Consider the following 18,960-nt stretch of genomic DNA (forward strand, 5'->3'; position numbering starts at 1 on the left):
CAAGTGCATGCCTGTGCACCTCAGACGGGGTCACCCCCTTCGAAGACCGTGGCACAGGGCCGCTGGTGGGGCTGCGGGAGAATTGCATCTGCAGGTGACTCCACTTTGTAAGGAGACAGCAACTCTGAGAACTTGCTGGGATGGCCAAGGAAGGCCGTACCCTGCCAGCACCCTAGAGGTCTCAGAGAGCATCAGGGCCGCGTCGACAGCCCAGAGGGGAAAGAGTGTCCTGTGTGGACTCGCAGGGACTGACGCTGGAGTGGACACACCGGGACACCGCAGACACGCTCGTGGGGACTCTGCACGGGGCACCAGCCAGGGGCAAGAGTCAGAGACACTGAGACTTGTTCGTCGTGCTCCCTTGGTGACCACAAGCTGATAGGTTTGGGGTGAATCCAGGTTAGAGAACCCAGCTTAGGTTTCCTGGGGTTTGAGATTTCCATCAGGACGCCACCGAGACAGGTGAGGGTACTGGGGGCGGGGGGTTGTAAGAGGTCTGACGTGGTCTATAGAACACTAGCGCTGGCACTCACCATGACAAAGAAGTACCAAGGCTTGGGTACACCGCACTGCCCCGGGAGCACGGCCTCCACGCACCAGGCCACCACGCTGTACAGGACGGAGTCCAGCAGAAGCAGCAGCAGCACCTGGGAGAAGTTAAACTCCCCCCTCACGCTGCCGATATTCTTCCACCACATGCCTGTGCCTGAGCCAAAGGAAGGACAAGGTCACCACACGGAAGGCACAACTCCCCCCTCAAACCACTGGTGACCAGGCCCCTGGCAAGACTGGACTGTTGGTGTCCGGGGTGTCAGGGGAAGAACGCAATGCACAGGGAAGGGGAAAGCGAGAGTCGTGAGTTTCTGCCATGAGATAAGCCATTTTCAGGATTGCCGAAAGTGCTAGTGATTTCATTGGCACCATGAAGGAGGAGTCTGGTCACCAAGACCCTTCTCCACGCTTCCGCACCTGATGCCCCTCTTCTCGCTGAGCTAATTCTCCCTCCAAGTGAGCTCAGCACTTCCTTAGCCTGCAAGCTCGCGTTCACACTCCCCCTGTGTGGGTTCTGGGCTGTCCCACAAGCCAGTGAGCGTCCCAGTATTGTTCATTCACCATCCGCCCTAGGGCGTCATGTGCACCTCCTCCCAGAATATGGGAAGGTGCAGAGGAGGGGCTTGGGACCAGTTCCAGGACGCCAAGGGAGGTAAGTAGTCTGTGTGATGCCAAGTGTCAAATCTCAGTGCCAGTGTGATGAAGCTTCTCATCTCACATCCGAGATACTGAGCATCTGCTGCCACCCGGCAGGCTCGCGGTGGCAGGAACCAGCAACACCGCAGGTGAGGTTCGAGTGCGGGCGAGCACCCAGATGGGCTAGATCGCTGCTCCTCAAACTCGAATGTGCTTGAGGAGCGCCTGGGGATTTCGTTCCGATTACGTGTGTTCGGGGGGGCCGAGGGAGCCTGCGTTTCCAACACCCTCTGGCTGGGGGGGGAGAAGCTGATGCTGCTGTGGGGGGTCAGGGGCCAGGAGACCCGCGGGGATCCCATTCCCGTGACAGGTGTCTACGTGCCAGCCTAGAGCGTCGCCATTCGCTGCCGCTAACAATCAGATCTCGCATGACTCAGGACGAGTCCCGAGGCTGTGGTGGACGCGGGGCACACTTGGTTCCTGAGAGTCAGGTCCATCCTCACTCAGTGCGGATCTGCAGGGTGCAGATGGCAAAGGGGCAAGGCTCCTTTCCGCCCTCGACAGACACGTGATTGCCGGTTAACTTAGGTATTTACTGCGAATGTGCATGCTGAAGAATGTATAAAATGGAGCTTTAACAGGCAATCCAAGGGAAATATCCGTGTGATCAGCCCCCAGGGGTCAGTCGCCCCAGAAGCCCCCAGAGTGCACGCCCCCTCCCCACCCCACCCCTGGCTGGATGTTTGCAGGCAACATCTGGCTGGCTTGTGCCTCTTATCCATTCTGACAGCCTCTCTGTAACTGGTCTGTCTACACCGTTCACATTTCGTGCGACTTATTCCTGCTTGGGATTAAAATCTACCAGCTCATGACTATTTGTTCCAAACTTTTCTTTCTTTTTCTTCCTCTTTTCTCCCTTTTCTTGCATTCATGGAGAATGTTTTCATGATTCCATTTTATTTCCACTGTTGATTTATTATTTATACCTCTAAAAATTTTTTTTCAGTGTTGTACGGTTTACATTATTTGTCTTTTACATTATTATGTAAATAATGTCATCAAACGATTATGTCATCAAACGATGTTGTGTGAGGACCGTCCACGCATCTTCCCAATCCTTCCCCACCCCTGCTATGGTCCTACATCTCACTTCTGCAGGAGCTCTAAACGCTATAAGGCTCCTCCCACTTTTGCTTTAGACACTCAGTCCTATTTCAGAAAAAAAAAAAAACCCAAAAAACAAACAAACAAAAAGACCCCACGAAAAACAAAGTATTTTCCATTTCTGGTGCTCTTCATTGCCTCATGTAGACCCAAGCTTCGGTTTGGTATTCTTTTTGCCTAAAGATCTCAACATTTCTTATAATGTTTCCTCCCCATCAAGTCTGTCAGCTTGTGTTTCTTTTTTTTTTTTTTTTTTTAAGATTTTATTTATTTATTTGAGAGAGAGAATGAGATAGAGAGAGAGCATGAGAGGGGGGAGGGTCAGAGGGAGAAGCAGACTGAGCAGGGAGCCCGATGCGGGACTCGATCCTGGGACTCCAGGATCGTGACCTGAGCCGAAGGCAGTCGCTTAACCAACTGAGCCACCCAGGCGCCCCAGCTTGTGTTTCTTTGAGAGAGTCTATCTCTCGCTGAGTTTCCTCCAGCCTGTCGGGGTTTTCCCTGAGCCCGTAACCCGTAACCCGTAACCCGTGTCCCTTCATTGTCTCCCGGCTTGTTGGCTCTCATCGGCTCCTGTCTGCAAAGTGCCTATTCAAGTCTTCCCTCCCCCACGCTTTACCACAAATTCTAACGTTTAACTGATGTGTGTGACTTCTTCAAATATTCTGGACACAAGCCTTTCGTGGGCTCAGTGTGTCTCCCTCAGCAGCTTCCCTTCATTCTGTCTGTGGCCGTCTTAATGTCAAATGTATCTGTCTTTGTGGCCGGTTATTTTTGCGTCTTGCTTAATAAGAAATCTTTCCCACTTTGAGGACAGCCGTGCACTCTTCTGTATCATCTCCGAAAGCTTTAGAGAGTTTCGGTGTGCGCTGTGAATTGGAGTCTGATTCACCTTCCCCAGCAGGTTCTTCAGGTGCGCCAGCACCATTCACTGGCCCCATGGCTCTGCAGCATCACGTCGGGCCTTTGTGCCTGCTGTGGCCTTTCTTTTCTGTTCTATCGATCTTTTTGTCAATCTTAACGACTACTGTTTTATGGTAGATCGTCATATCCTGGAAAACAAGTCTTTCCATCTTGTTCTTCCTCAAGGGGTTTTTGCCGTTCTTGGTCCTCTGTACATGCCTTTAAATTTGAGAACCAGCTCATCAGTTTCCATCAAAAACAAAAACCTGCTGAGTTTGGATGGGGTAGGGGTTAGCTGTCACTTCCTCCCACAGCTTATCTAATTATGTTGGGGAGCACAGTGCTGCGGGAGGAGTCTAGCGGGCTGGCCCTGCCCCCCATCCGTTTCCTCGAGATTGTTCTGAGTCAGCTGTGCCCGTCCTGCTCCCCGACTTCTCAGCCTCCCTGCAGTGGAGGTGGGCATAGCACCGAAGTTCTCTCTCCTTTCCGCTGCTTTCGGACTCAGCCAATCTTTTGCTTATTCCTTTCTCTATTACGTTTGAAAGTTACACACTGCTTCTAGCCTTCCGGAGGGCTCAGTACTGAATTACCGGGTCTGCTTCACGTAGCAAAGTCTAAAGTTAATTACCTTTCCTCTCCTTCCGGAAAGTATTTACGCCCTTTGGGTTCTGACGTTACCCCACCCCCCAAAAAAACCCTCTTATGTATTTTAATTCCACCTGTTAAAAAAAAAAAACCTAAAGGTATCTCTCTTAGTATGAACCACTGTCTTCAGGCTCTTGTTGAAAAGCAGTTTGTCTTTCTGTGCCTCAGGCTTCTTGCAAGATTTTCCTCTTGCCATCTGCTGTGCTCACTCTTATGCTGATGTGTCCAGTGTAGATTTCTTCTTCTTACTCTTGTCTGGGATTTGCTGGGTTTCCTGAAATCCGGTTTGGGGACAGATCTGGGCTCCGTCTCTTCAGAAGATTTCTTCTGCCCTCTTCTCTCTTTTCCTGCGGGACCTCTGCTTAAATGGGGGTAAAGCCCTCCTCACTCTTCTCTGAATGCTTTCTCAACTTTCTTGCACATTTTAACATCTTTTTGATCCTCTTTGCTGCCTCCCCCATGGTTTCTTCTTCTAACCTACTTCCAGGCCATAACTCTCCCTTGGCGGTTTCAACGCCACCGTTAACCCAGACAATACATTCAAACAATGTCTTTATAGAAAAACATATACTGAGCATTATTGTCTTATAATCTGAGCTTTGGTAATTCCAAAAACGTGAGGACTTTGTGAATCTGTTTCTGTTGGCTCTCATCCATGGCGGTTTATTTCCTTATGTTTTTTTTAATTGCTTTTTACCATGTTGTGTTTTGCTCTTGAGAACCCGTCTGGGAGGATTCGCCATGACGGGGATGAAAGTGCTTCTGCCAGGCACCTGAGTGGGGGCTCTGTCGTCCCAGGACCACCCGAAATCACGTTCCCGCTCCAGGGTCCCTGGACGGCCCTCACAGGGTGACCCTGGGCTGTAGCTCCGCCAGAGAACCAGCCTCTGACAGGTTCTTGGGGGCAATTTTCCCCTTGGGTTTTCTTCCACGATGTGGTCGGCACCACGGCACCTTCCCCAAGGCCCTCTCATTTATGAGGGGTTGGGATATGGACGCAGGGATAGACTCCCTGCTGCCCTTCAAGAAAGCCGGCTCTCAGTTGCTGGCCAGGGCCATAGTCAAGGGCTTCCAGCCGTCAGTCAGCCTGGTCACGCCCTTTCTTGGGGGTCCACACCTAGTGATGGCAGGAGGCAGAGGCATGAAGGCCGGGGCCGTCAGCCCCCCGCTCAGGTGGGCCGCTTTAACCCATAACTCCCAAGTCAGGACTGCACTGTAGCCCTAGTCTTGTTTCATTCTCTCCCCAAGAGAATCTCAGCGGGGGAACGAAGCGAAGCTCCTCAGCTTTCAACAGATAGGCTCCATAAAGTTCCCCTATTCATTCCCTAACATATGAGGAATCAGAGATACCTTTTTAATTCTACTTTTCCCCCATGCTTATGTGTAAAGTGTGGTCTCATCAATGCTTTGTTAAGGAAAACCCCTCACCTGCAATAAATTCTGGTCAGCTTCACACCCTTTATTATATCTTAAGCACCCTTAACCCATTGAGACCATCCCAATTTAACAAAAGTTAATTGGTAGATAGATGCCTCTGACCTGCCTCTGACCAGATCATTGGAAATTATCCCAGTTGCAGTAAGAGGACGCACAAACTAGATCCAACTTAGAACCCCTGTTCCTGCCTTCTGCCGCTAAACCAAGCCGTAGCATCTAGAACCAGAGCTGCGAGGACGCCGCAGAGACGCTTGCTACAGTGTCCACAGCCGGCCATCTTAGTCCTAGTGCTGCTGAGATGGGGGACGGTTTCACCCAGGAAGCCTACGGAGCCCAGCAGGCCCTCGGTTTGGGTGTGTTAGCCGCCATCTTCGGTGATCATCGGCATTCAGAGCAATTCTTCCACCTCAGGAACGTAAGACAGACGAGCACGTGGGGGAGGACTTGTGAGGAAAGCAGACCAGCACCGCTGGACAGGCCCCGAGGCCGACCCCAAGTCCGTGCGCATGGAACACGGCGAATGTGAATCGCTCTCCGTTATCTGTAAAGGTCTAAGTGCGTTCATTGAATCCAACTGTGAATCTGTGTCTTTTCTATCTAAGCAACTACATCGGCGTATAATTTCCTAAGTCATTAATATGCTTTAGTTTTGCTCCCAAACCACACCGTGAGCTGTGTGGTGTGGACCCCGTCCTACAACCCACCGCAGTTGCCAGGGTATTGCAAACGCTCCCAAGGCTGAAGGAAGCCGCCAGCGAGGGCCGCCCAGAAACACAGGTCAGCCTGGGCCGTCCCCCACGGTGGCCGAGCTTCAAGGCCGCTTCCCTGGGGAGAGGGAGGGCTCACCTTTTATCTCAAATGCGGAGATTAATCGGACTCCCAGTGCCATGGCGACGTTCGAGAGCAGACAGAAGGCCACCTTTTGGAAGTGGGTCCTCTGGGGGTAGCTGAACGTGAGGTACAGGTATGGGAGGTAGGTGAAGAAGAAGAGGATGCCTCCGGCAGCAGTTGCTACGTGCGCTGTGGGAAGACACGACGGGGCCATCAGCCACGCACGAGGTGACACAAGCCCCTTCCCGCCACGGAAGCGGGGCTGGGGCTGTCTGCAGGTGCCTCGGCATCTCAGAAGGGAGGCAGCCTTTTACGGAATTTTGCACTTGGACTATGGAAAGACTGAGGGCATCTGTAAGGGCACAGACAGTGCCTCCTGCGGTCCGAACCCTCTCCTTCACAGACGTGGCACGTGCCACAGCCCCGAGGCCAGCACGTCACCCACAGCCGCTTATTGAGCCTTCATGCCCTTCCTGTTTCCAGAGGAGGAACCTGAGGCTCAGCCACAGTGAAGATGTTTGCCCCGTGTCATGGAGCGAGTAAATTACGGTCAGGGACTCGGGTTTTCCAGGCTGTGAGCCTGGTGGCTCCGGATTGGGAGATTAGCTCAGGTGGAATGCCGATGTTCGACTTCCAGGAAGTCGAGAGAGTAGGGGCTGGGGCCGTGAGGACTGCATCCATGATAGAAATAGCCCCGTTGAGGCGTCCGGCGGCCTCGCCCCGAACCTGGCTTGAACCTGGTATGACTTCTCTTGAGTGTCAGGTTCTTCCTCTGTAACAGGCGTTGAGAACTGCTAACATTTACTAAGCTCTTGCTATATACCAAGTACTGTTCTCAGCACTTTACCTGTAATACCCCATTTAATCCTCATAACGAAGTTATAAGTCCTGTGATGTTCCTGTTTCCCAGAAGGGGAAATGGATGCCCAGTCAGTCTGTGGACTTGTTCAAGGTCAGGGTGCGCACGGAGCAGCCCAGGGAGACCAGATCAGGAGTTGCCAGCCTCAGTGAGGAAGGGAGAAAGGCTGCTGTCCATTGCAGGGTTGGGAAGAGGTTTCAAAGTGCTGTCCCAGAAAGGTGTGGGACAAACTGACACGGGAACGTGGGTGGATGGCAAGGCGGTGGCCAGGGGACCTCACTGAGAATCGGAGACTGGTCCACCCAGGGGAGAGTTTTTCTCCAGCCAAGTTCTGCTCCTCAGGTGTAGGTGCAGGGTAGGCAGGGAGCTTGGTGGGACCAGGGCTGAGGATTTGCAATGCAAGTAAGTTAAAGGAGTCAAAGCAGTGAAGGGCCATGGGCTCTGAGCAGGTGGAGGAAGCCGGCGAGGCTCACGATGGGGTGATGGGTAGTGAAAGAGCCTTAGGGCCAATGGATCAGGTGTCTAGATGGGGGTCAAAGAATTACTGGGGGAGGTGGATGCAAGAGGGAAGGAGCTAAACAGAGAGGTGTGGGGGTCAAGAGTGAGGTGTTTGGGGCTGAGATTCTGGCCACCACAGTTGTTGGCAAGGCTGGTTTAGAGGATGAAGCGCTCCAGTGAACGCAGGAGGGAACAGGAAGCAGCAGAGGCTTCAGTAAGAAGTAGAGTGTGGTTTAGTCAGATGACACCCTCCTCTTCAAAGGGGCTGATGCTCTGAGCAGGGAGGGGAGAGGTGTGATCTGGAGGCAACAGCCAGGAGTGAGGATGCCACCTTCCCACCGCAGCTGCGTGCTGGGATGGGCGTCTTGGGTGGCAGCTCTCACACCCTTCAGGGATCACCAGTGAGGCATTTCCTGGGGCACCGTTATAAATCACAGATTTTTTTTTTTTTTAAGATTTTATTTATCTATTTGACACAGAGAGAGAGAAATAGAGGGAACATAAGCAGGGGGAGTGGGAGAGGGAGAAGCAGGCTTCCCATGGAGCAGGGAACCCGATGTGGGGCTCAATCCCAGGACCCTGGGATTATGACCTGAGCTGAAGGCAGACGCTTAACAACTGAGCCACCCAGGCGCCCCAAGATTGAAAAGGCTGAAAGCACAGGCAACAAAAGAAAAGAGAGATTGTACTTTAACCAAATTAAAAACCTCTGTGCATCAGGGGCACCTGGGTGGCTCAGTCGCTAAGCATCTGCCTTCGACTCAGGTCATGATCCCGGGGTTCTGGGATCGAGCCCTGCATCTGGCTCCCTGCTCAGCGGGGAGCCTGCTTCTCATTCTCCCACTCCCCCTGCTTGTGTTCCCTCTCTCGCTGTGTCTCTCTCTGTCAAATAAATAAATGGAATCTTTAAAAAAAAAAAACTTCTTTGCATCAAAAGACACCATCAAGAAAGTAAAAAGACAACCCACAGAAGGGGCGAGAATGTTTGCAAATCATATCTGATGAGGGATTAATATCCAAATACATAAATAACTCCTACAACTCAGCATCAACAAAACAAATGATGCAAGTGAAAAATGGGCAAAAGACTTGAACAGACATTTCTCAAAAAAAAAAAAAAAATTGGAACCCTCATGTACTACACTCTGGAAATGTAAAATGTTGTAGCTTCTCATAGAAAACAGTTTGCTAGTTCCTCAAAAAGTTAAATAGAATCACCATATTACCCAGCATTTATACTCCTAGATATATGCCCGAAGGAATTGAAAGCAGACTCAGACAGACACTTGTACACGAATGGTCACAGCCGCATGATTCACAGTAGCCAAAAGGTGGAAACAACCCAGTGTCCATCAGCAGATGAATGGATCACCAAATGTGGTCTATCCATATGATGGAATATTATTCAGCCGTCTAAGGAATGAAGTGAGGTAGGAGTCCCAAGTGGCTATCCAGCTGTCCCAGCACCATTCCTTAAACTATTCTTTCCTCATTAAATGGTCTTGGCACCCTTGTCAAAAATCAATTGGCTATTAGATGTATGGACTTATTTCTAGACTCTCAGTTCTATTCCATTAGTCTGTATATCCATCCTCATGACAGTACCACACTATTTTGATCCCTGTTGCTTTGTCTTTGTAGTAAGTTTGAAACCAGGAAGTGTGAGTCCTCCAACTTTGTTCTTCTTTTTCAAAATTGTTTTGGCTTTTTGCGGCCCCTTGCAAATCTATATGGATTTTAGTGTTAGCTTGTCCATTTCTGAGAAAAAGGCATCTGGGATTTTAATAGACTTTCAATTGAATCTCTACATCAATCTGGGGGAATATGACCATCTTAACAATACTAAGTCTTCCAATCCATGAACATGGGATGTCTTTCCATTGCATTAAGTTGTCTTTGATTTCTTTCAACAAGTCTGTTATCTCTTTGGGAGGATTTATTCTTGGGTATTTTATTTTGGGGGGTATTTTAAGTGGAATTGTTTTATTTCTTTTTTGGAATGTTCACTGCTAGTGTATAGAAACACAACTGACTTTTGCGTGTTGATCTCTAGCCTGAAAACTTGCTGAATTCATTTAATTGCTCTAAAAGTTCCCATTGTGGATTCTTTAGGATTTTCTCTATGTAAGATCGTGTCATGTTTGAATAGAGAGAGTTTTGCTTCTTCCTCTCCAGTTGCATGCGTTTTAGTTCTTTTTCATTCTTAATTGCTCTGCCTAGAACTTCCAGTACAATGTTGAGTAACAGGGGGGTAAGTGGTCATCCTTATCTTTTTCCTGATCTTAGGGGGAACGCTTTCAATTGTTCACCATTGAATATGAAATTAGCTGTGGGGTTTTTGTAAATGCTCACTATTGGTTGAGAGAATTCCTTTATATTCTAGTTTGTTAAATGTTTTTATCATGAAAAGTACTGGATTTTGTCACATGCTTTTTCAATATCAATTGAGACAAATAAAAGCGAATAAAATTGTGTTTATTTTTTCCTTCATTCAATTCAAGTGGTGTATTATATTTACTGTTTTTCAGATGTTGAATTATTCTTGTATTCTTGGTATAAATACCACTTGGCATGGTGTAGAATCCTTTAAATATGCTGTTGGACATAGTTTGCTAGTATTTTGTTCAAGATTTTTACACCTCTGTTCATAAGGAATACTGATCTGTAGTTTTATTGGTCTCATGTCTTTTCCAGCTTGGGTATCAGGGTAATGCTGGCCGATATAATGAGTTTGAAATATCTGTGTTTTTATTTTTTAGTTGTAAGTTTTCTTTTATTTATTCTGTAATAAATAAAGAGATACAAGTCTCTCATGATATACATTACTTGCAGATGTTTTCTCCAAGTCTGTGGGTCGTCTTTTCACTTTCTTGATGGTATCCTTTGAAGCACAAAAGTTTTTAATATTGATTTAGTCCAATTCATCAATCCTCTTTTTTATGACTTATGCTTTTGGTGTCATGTCTAAGAAAACACCATCTAACCCAAGATCACAAAGATTTATGCCTGGATTTTCTTTTAAAGGTTTTGTTGTTTTAGCGCTTACCTTTGGGTTTATAATCCACTTTGAGTTAATTTTTATGTATGATGTGATGTAGAGGTCCAGCTTCATTCTTGTGTACATAGATATCCAGCTATTCCAGCATTCTTTGTTGAAAAAACTATTCCTTACCTGTTGAATTCTCTTGGCCCCTTCATGAAAAATCAAGTGATCATAAACCCTGATGTTATGTGGTATATTTTTGCTTTCACTTGGGACTCTTGCCTACTATCTGCTTTCCACTCTGGTCTTGCTTTATTGTGCTTCTGATCTCGTTGGTTTTGGTTTTTCTTTCCAGCCCTCTGCTTATTTCTTATGCTTGACCGCAAATTCAATTTTTGGGGACTTCAACCTTCAGCCCAACATTAGCCTTAGCTTTCAAGCATCCTTTGATAGTCACGCTCCCAGGTCCCCCCATAATTCTCTTACTTGACAGCCCCCCCCCGCCATGCTTGCCCTTGAGCTATTGAGGATAGTGGAGAACTCGGTATAGAGTTCGAATCAGGAGACGGTGTCCAGGCCCAGTCAACCTCCCAAAGAACCCACTCCTACCCTGGTAGAGTCGGTATTTGCCAGGGCCCACATATTAGAACATTAGAACATGATACTTAATGTAAAATATTCACAAATGTATAGAGTAAACTGCCTGGCTTCATTTATGCACATTTGATTTTTCCCCAAGTTCTCGTAAGCCCTGTTTGTCACCAACTACTAGACCTGCCCTCCATGAATGTTTTTACCTCTGCCTCTCTATTTGAATCAGCAGTCCATTCTCCCGCGCTCTGACTTTGACCCTATTTCCTGTTATTTTTGTCCCTAGTAGTTCATTGACTCTACCAATAATTTTAGAGGGAACACCCCTCCTGACAGGACCAAAGTCCCAGGAATTCCGGTCTTACTATGGTGTCTCAGAAGCCATCCTATTATTGTGCCCAAGTTCACAATCAAGACCTGGAGAACTATCTGCACTGATGCCTTATCCCTCATTTCCTTCCAAGTTGGGACTTAACCATTTGCATCTGTTTGAAGTGACATTTAGCAGCCAAACGAAGCAGAAAAACAGACATACATGAGATGGTTCCCTAAGCCTTGGACGGGGAATGGAATCAGTCTATTGCTAAAGTAACCACAGAGATGAAAATTTGGCTTTGAAGGAATAATAATTCATGCTGTAGGTAACTTGAGTAGCAGTGCTGCCAGAAACAGAAGCAATAACACCTCCCTGACAGAAAATTGTATCAGGACTCACCTCTTTGGAAGAATGTGCTGATCATGAATGCAAAGAAAATTGTGGCAATGGCAAAACACAGTAGAAAAACGAATATCAAGCTAGGGTCGCTGTTCCTGAACACTGTCACACCGTTCACCTGTGTTGTAGTCATAGACACACGTCGTTTTTATGTGGACAGAATGAGGAGGAGGCATGAAATACCCGTTAACAGTGCAGAAATTTAAAAAAAACTTTACAAGATGATCCTAATTAAACAACAGAGACAGATTTTTTTAAGGCAGACTTTGATCCAGTGTCCACGACCATTTACAAATGATGCTCAGTCCGTGTACCTTTTTTAAAGAAAGTATAAGTCCAAATTCAGTTTTTGACCCAGTGTGAATCTTTTTTTGCTTTAATGAGAGAGTTTATGCCATTTGTCATCGTCACTATTACAGATGACTATGGTATTCCTTTGGGAAGCTGACATCTCCTCTTTTTAATGCTTTCTGGCCATTTTCTTTGTTTTACGTGTTTTGCTGTGTGGTCTGGATTTTCTTGCCTTCCCATATCCAAAGTGCCCCAACTTCGGTAATTTAGAAGGCAAATTTTCATACATCCACATGGTGGATTATAATTTAGTCATTAAATGAAAGCAAATTGGAACACCAAATTTCAACAGCAGCGTAGAAGGAAAATTTAACAAGGTAGCATGGGCCTGAGAGAATGTCCTCATCTCTTACAAAAACTGTTTTCAACTATCTGTAGAGTGTAAAATTTACAATGTTTTAAAGTTTATGAAATACATCTCTTGGAATTCCACTTCCCTAACGAAGTTAATCACGCCTGTGTCCAGTCCTCACAGAGCCGGGAACGGCGGGAGGGCAATCTCCCGGATGGTGCACGATCCGCGCCCAATCCCCGCAGAGTTTCAGTAAGCACCACCTCGCATCCACCTGAGGGTTCCCAGATGCTCATCACCAGCTGTGCTCTCCCCAGCTGCCGAATCTCAGCACCGCCACCCACCCCTCTGCATAGCCAAGCACATCCTGAGGGCCCGAGACACGTACCTGCGTGCAGAAGAGGACAGTCATGAAAGAGACGACCATGAGGGCGGAGATGAAGAACATGGTGAACCAGGCAGCCCAGTGTTGCCAGTTGTTCACTCCCATTATGCACATATACTCCTAGGGAAAACAGAAGAGCCGGCTGTCTCACCACGTTGGGTGGAGACGCCCACGGCAGCCTCACAGACTGCCTCCCGCAGAGCACATTGTGCGTGCAAGAACACAGAGCAAACCGGACACGGTGGATGAGACCAAGCAAGGTTGAGGGAGCCGCCGGCAGGCTATTTTCTAGACCCAGTCATAAGAATCAATCAAAGGGGAAGAAATTAGCAAAAGGTGGGGAGAGAAGTCATGGTAGAGGGCGGGCAGGGCCCCAGAGCGCAGAAGGCAGAGAAACTCGCAGGATCAGCCTTGTGTTCGGCTGGGGCTCCCTGGAGAGTGCTCCCGGCTGCAGCAGCAAGACAGCGAGCTACTCCTGGGGGTCATTCCCCTCCTGTGCGTTTCTCAGGGAGTCACTCCACAAGCATCTCCTAAACAGCCACCATGGGCGAGCCCCAAAGCAAGGACTCATGTCATCACAACAGATGGGGTTGCCTGAGTGGCAAGCAGGTCAAATGATGGAAGAACATCCACCTTCCAACTCACCTTGGACGTCCCTCTGACAGCTAGGCAACCTTTCCCCTGCCTTAGCCTCACTCCCACTCTGGTCATTTTTCATTAGTGCTCCCGGACATCCCGGGTCCCAGGAGAGGCATGCATCCCATGCCGGTGCGGCTACCTTCAGCTTTTTCTCTTTCTCCAGGACAACAGAATTGATGATGATGAGCTGGATGCAGATGAAGCTGGGCATGAGCAGAAGAGGGAACTCATTCTGAAGGATCAGCAAGAACGTGTCCTGGATGTGGGCTCCATGCGGGAACCTCTTCACGAGCACAGTGAGGTTCTTGAACAGTTGGGTCATCACATTGTGGGCGTGGTGCTGCATGATGGCCTTGTCCAGAGCATGCTGTAGGGTCAGGAAGCCTTCCTTGCTGTATCCTGCATGAGAACACAGTGAACACCAGGCATGAGAGACCCAGGAAGACTGACGCAGCAGAACACCTGATGAATCAGATGCTTGTGGCTAGCGATTCATGAAGACACACCAACAGGAATAGGACAGGCTCTCTGGAGTCCACCTGTTGCCATGTGGAATAAGGAGAAGAGTCACCACGGGCCCCCGTGGCTGTGATGGCATCTTTTATCAGAGAACAGGGCAAAGGTGATCTGAACGCACAAAACAAGGGATGTCGCATACAACACTCTTGCGTGGTGGGGCCACATCCCCTCCACTAGGCACTCAGGCTCCAGGGAAAGGGTGCCTGCTCTGCACTTCTAATCATCCAGGACATATAAGATGGTTAAATTCAAAGCACTTGGGAGACCACAGCCCCCCTCCCTGACTGTGACTGTCTCTGAACTGTCACCGCTGTGACCCAAGGGTTATGGGCATCGGATTTTGCTGCCAAGCCTCAAAAACCATCTTGATCGTAAGCAGCCCTTGTTTTGATACAGCGTAGTTGGTGGGCTGAGGTCAGCTTTTGGGAAAAATAGGTTGAAGGGCAAAGACGCCAGGCCTGGGGGTCTTTTAAGAGATAATGGCCCCACCTTCAAGCACGGGTTCCTGGCCCTCCTTGTGGGCAGAGCCAGGGTGGGGCATGCAGCAGTGAAGTGGAGGTGACCAAGGTCTCCCGATGGCCCAGCCCTACGCAGGCCCCCAGATCCGGGAGGATGAACATGGGAGGAACATGTTGTTGACACTAAAATCCCGGCAACTGTTACATGGTGTTGACTGCAGGTAGGAGAGTTTCCTCTGCAGAGCGGCTGGTACCCTTTCTAAAATCACACAAATCTGGGGCACCTGGGTGGCTCAGTCGTTAAGCGTCTGCCTTCGGCTCAGGTCATGATCCCAGAGTCCTGGGATCGAGTCCCGCATCGGGCTCCCTGCTCTGCGGAAGCCTACTTCTCCTTCTCCCACTCCCCCTGCTTGTGTTCCTGCTCTCGCTATGTCTCTCTCTGTCAAAAAAATAAATAAAATCTTTAAAAAAAAAATAAAATAAAATAAAATCACACAAATCTATGAGCCCTCGGTTTACATTGCCCCTCGCTGGCCTTGCAGACCCAAGGCTCCACGTCAGCTGTGCACTCATCCCACAGTGAGGTGCAGCTTGGCAGCTCAGTTTCCTACGAGCAGCTCGTTCCCTACAGGGAGGCCTCCCTGAACCCCCGACAAAGAAGGATCCCAAAACTCTACAGGGATGTGGGGAGCGTGCGTCCTTCAGGAGAGGATGAACGGGTGCCCCTGCTGTCCCGCGGCTGCTCCCCAGCCTGCGGGAAGCTAAAGCAAATGTTAGTACACACAGGAGCATGAGAAGGAACGTACCCTCCTGGTTCCTGTAAAATGCTTCCATCCTTCCTTCAAGCAGTTCAGTATCAGTACAAATCAAACACTTAACTGCTGCTTTAACTTCCTCTAGAATGAAAGCATTTTACCCAGTGACACATTTCTTAACGTAACTCCCTCAACCTCTTCTGCAACGTTCGGGACCAGCTGGGTGCACACAGGGCCACACGGGCTTCCTCACCAGGGAGTCCCCCGTCAAAATGTCCAAAGGCCCAGGGCACTTGGCTCGGGTTCGGAGGATAAAGGAGGGATGTGTCCCAGCCTTCCAGCTTATCGTGGTATGTTGTCACCTTCGAGATTAAGGAGTTCCTCTGAATGCAGCTCAAGCACAGGTGGTATTTGATCTGTGGAGGATAAAGGGAGGACAACCTCGGTCATAAGATCCTGATGCTCAGAGAGGACCCAGGACAGAGCAGACCTGCGCCCGAGGCCAGCTGGGACAGAGGGATGGCTGTCCCCTCTGGGGAGCACACGGTGGTCTGCCGCCACCATCCCAGGAGAGCCCCCTCAAGGAAGGCAGTGTTTGGGCAAGTCACTTGACCTTCTTGTCTCGGTTTCCTCATCAGTAAAGTGGGGAGGATGTTAGCAGCGCCCACCCCAGACGTACTGCAGGATCCTGTCGGATGATCCCTGGGTGTGCCTGGCATTCCTATGTGCTCGCCAAGTATTGCTGGTTGTTTATAAACAAGTCTACCTCCGGCTTCCAACACCCCAAGCAAGTTCTGACAACCTTTACGTGACAGTATGGCACCACACCAAAGCCTTCCCACCCCCAGACAGGAACCACTGCCAGAAAGCCCTACCACGTTTGAGTCCATGCTAGTCATGGCGGCAACTAGGACCAGTCCTTCTGGAAAATGCTTCTCTTCCCGGCTCTCTCCTGGGCACAGACTCATTTAATGCTCCAAGTTAGGAACTACTATTAATCCCATTACACTGGTCAGGAAACTGAGGCCCAGAAAGGCTAGTGCCCCTCCCACGGCTAGACGGCCAGTGGCTGCGGAGCGGGCACCCAGTCCGTAATCAAGCAGCTTGCTTGTGTGGCCCTCCTCCCTCGGCAGGAGGTTCCCCTGCGCAAGGCTTCCCTTATAAGGAATCGGAGAACTGGAAGGGGCCCCGGGGGCCTGGTTGTAAGAGGTGAAGCCTGGAGCGTTTGCTTACCTCCTCCGGAAGTAAGACAGGACAGTAACACAGGACAACAGAGGGGCAGCTCAGGTGACAAGACTCCCTCACGGACTCGCCCGCAGGCCTGGGCAGCGCCGTCTCGCTGTTCCAGAAGGGCCGTCCTTACCTCCAGCGGCAGGGGCTGCTTGCTGTCATTGAAGTGGTGATCCAAGACAATTCCGGCCCACACGTAGAAGGCTTTGGGGTCCTGGATTATGTAACTTTCAAAGATGGGCACCGAAGAATAGCCTAGAACTGCAGAGAGAAAATCCAGTCAGCAAGGGGCTGGCGGGAAGGCCTCCGCTGCCCGCCCATCGCCATCCTCCCTGAGCAGGTGCAGGGGCGCCCGCTTCTCGGCCGAGGGGCCGCAAGCCTCACTCACTCCCTCGGCCGTTCTGCAAACACTCGAGCGCACAGCGGGTGGCCGCAAGCCACGCGAGGAAGGAAAGCACCGGAACCCACAGTAAGCGCCACACTCCTCTTAGCAGGAGTCAGCACAGGACCGAGGGCAGAACACACACTGCGACGAAACAAGACGTGAGTCAGAAGCAATAAGGCAGAAATAAACGTTCAAGGGGCGCCTGGGTGGCTCAGTCGTTAAGCGTCTGCCTTCAGCTCAGGCATGATCCCAGGGTCCTGGGATCGAGCCCCACATTGGGCTCCCTTCTCAGTGGGAAGCCTGCTTCTCCCTCTCCCACTCCCCCTGCTTGTGTTCCCTCTCTCGCTGTGTCTTTCTGTCAAATAAATAAATAAAATCTTAAAAAAAAAAAAAAAAAGAAACGTTCAAGACCTCGCTCCCAAAAAAAGATAAACTGCCTGAGGTGGGATCTTAAGGGAAGACAGAATAGAAATGTTTTCTTCTCTGCGGAGGCCACTGAGGGGTCCCTGGAAATGGGGTGGAAACTCAGCCCAGATGCAAAGCGAATGTTTCAGGAGCAGGAGGGCCACCTACCGAGAGAGGTCCAAAGCAGGCAGGAGGGCTTCTGACCCGCGACGTCCTGCTGCAGATTTTTTTTTAAAATATTTTATTTTAGAGAGAGAGAGAGCACAAGCAGAGGGAGCAGCAAGCAGAGGGAAAAGCAGACTCCCCAGCGAGCAGGGAGCCCGATGCGGGACTCAATTCCAGGACCCTGGGATCATGACCTGAGCTGAAGTCAGACGCTTAACTACTGAGCCACCCAAGCGCCCCTCCCACTGCAGACTGATCTCGAATTCATCCACGCAGCTCCGTCTGCCTGCATGTCTCCTCCCCGCCCATCCACTTCCTCCTGAATGTCTGCGAATACCACGGGCTCCAGTCTCTCTTCCAGAGAACAGCCAGAGATGGCTCTTCTAAAACAAATCATGTAACTTCTCTTCTTAAAACCCCTCCCACGGCGGGTGGCCTTGGGCAGGAGAAGGAAATCCAGGACTTGGACAAGGCCTTCGAGGCTCCCAAAGACACTCCGACCTCACTGGGACCACTCTCCCCACTTCCTTTCTCCTTGCCCACAGCTGCCAGCTCCCCGACCCTGCGGCGGACCCCTGCTGGCCGCCCCTGAGTCCTGAGGTCACCCTCCCACCCTGCATGGCTTGTCCCTCACCCTCACGGCTTCACTACCATATCACCTCCCCAGAGAAGATTTCTCCATTGTTGTTTGTTTCATAATCTCACATTTGTGAAAGATACAACTGAATTGGAATGGTATTTCAGGGCGCTAGGCAAGCATGAAGCACAAAACAGCGGTCCCCACACACGTGGCCATGGAGGGCCTTTGAAAGAATTGTCTGCACCGAGTAGCGCTCTGAGCTAGGAAAGGACAGCCCTTTCTTTCCACTTTGTACCTTCTGTGTTATTGGAATACTTTTACAAAAACACATAGTATAACTTTGGAAAATCACTCCACATTTTGTGGACTCCATGTCTTGAAAAGCTGTACCTACCTAAGTGCATTACTCCACCCAATAAATAATGTATTGAGCAGCGAGTGTGTGCCAAGCACGGAGTATGCCCAGGACAGACACGGGCCTCTGCCCTCTGTGCCCAGCAGGTGCAGCACAGAGAGCCGTTAGTGGGCCATGTGATGAAACATGAATCAAAATGCTGTGAGCGGAGCCAGCAGGACTCCAAGAGAGACAGAGGCACAGGTGAGAGACCTAAACCCCAGATGCCTGCTCTGCTCAGCACCATTGCAGGGCTAGGAAGGCACAGCCCTCGGGAGGTGTGTGGGGTGTAGGGGAGCCCAGAGAAGGGCCTGCCTGGCTCCCTGTGCAGTGGAAGCCCAGGAGGGGCTGAGGCACCGGCTGGCCAGACCCCACTGACCTTTGAGAGATCTTCCTGGATCCACACAGAGACTGGACTAGAAGGGGTCAAGAGGTGAAGAGAGACCAGTCGGAACGCTAATTCAGAATCTCTCAAGTCTCTGGGTGGTGTGGTTGCAGGATCAGAATGGGCTGCTCTCCCCCAGCGACCACCTCTGCAGACTTTTTAGGATTTGGAGACCCCACATTTGGAATCACGACCATAAGCAC

General features: G+C 50.0%; 1 protein-coding gene across 1 annotated transcript in view; it reads right to left on the reverse strand.

The window, feature by feature from the left end:
- Positions 1 to 18,960, reverse strand: part of LOC118530030 (ATP-binding cassette sub-family A member 17-like) — a 63,328-nt gene that overhangs the window by 43,608 nt on the left and 760 nt on the right. The window contains 7 exon segments of the mRNA XM_078074048.1: positions 534 to 706; positions 6,184 to 6,357; positions 11,815 to 11,932; positions 12,846 to 12,962; positions 13,621 to 13,880; positions 15,467 to 15,629; positions 16,577 to 16,704. Of these exon segments, the coding sequence (XP_077930174.1) occupies positions 534 to 706; positions 6,184 to 6,357; positions 11,815 to 11,932; positions 12,846 to 12,962; positions 13,621 to 13,880; positions 15,467 to 15,629; positions 16,577 to 16,704 (1,133 nt within the window).

The sequence above is a fragment of the Halichoerus grypus genome, chromosome 6, assembly GCF_964656455.1.
Source record: "Halichoerus grypus chromosome 6, mHalGry1.hap1.1, whole genome shotgun sequence".
In the NCBI taxonomy this organism is placed as follows: domain Eukaryota; kingdom Metazoa; phylum Chordata; class Mammalia; order Carnivora; family Phocidae; genus Halichoerus; species Halichoerus grypus.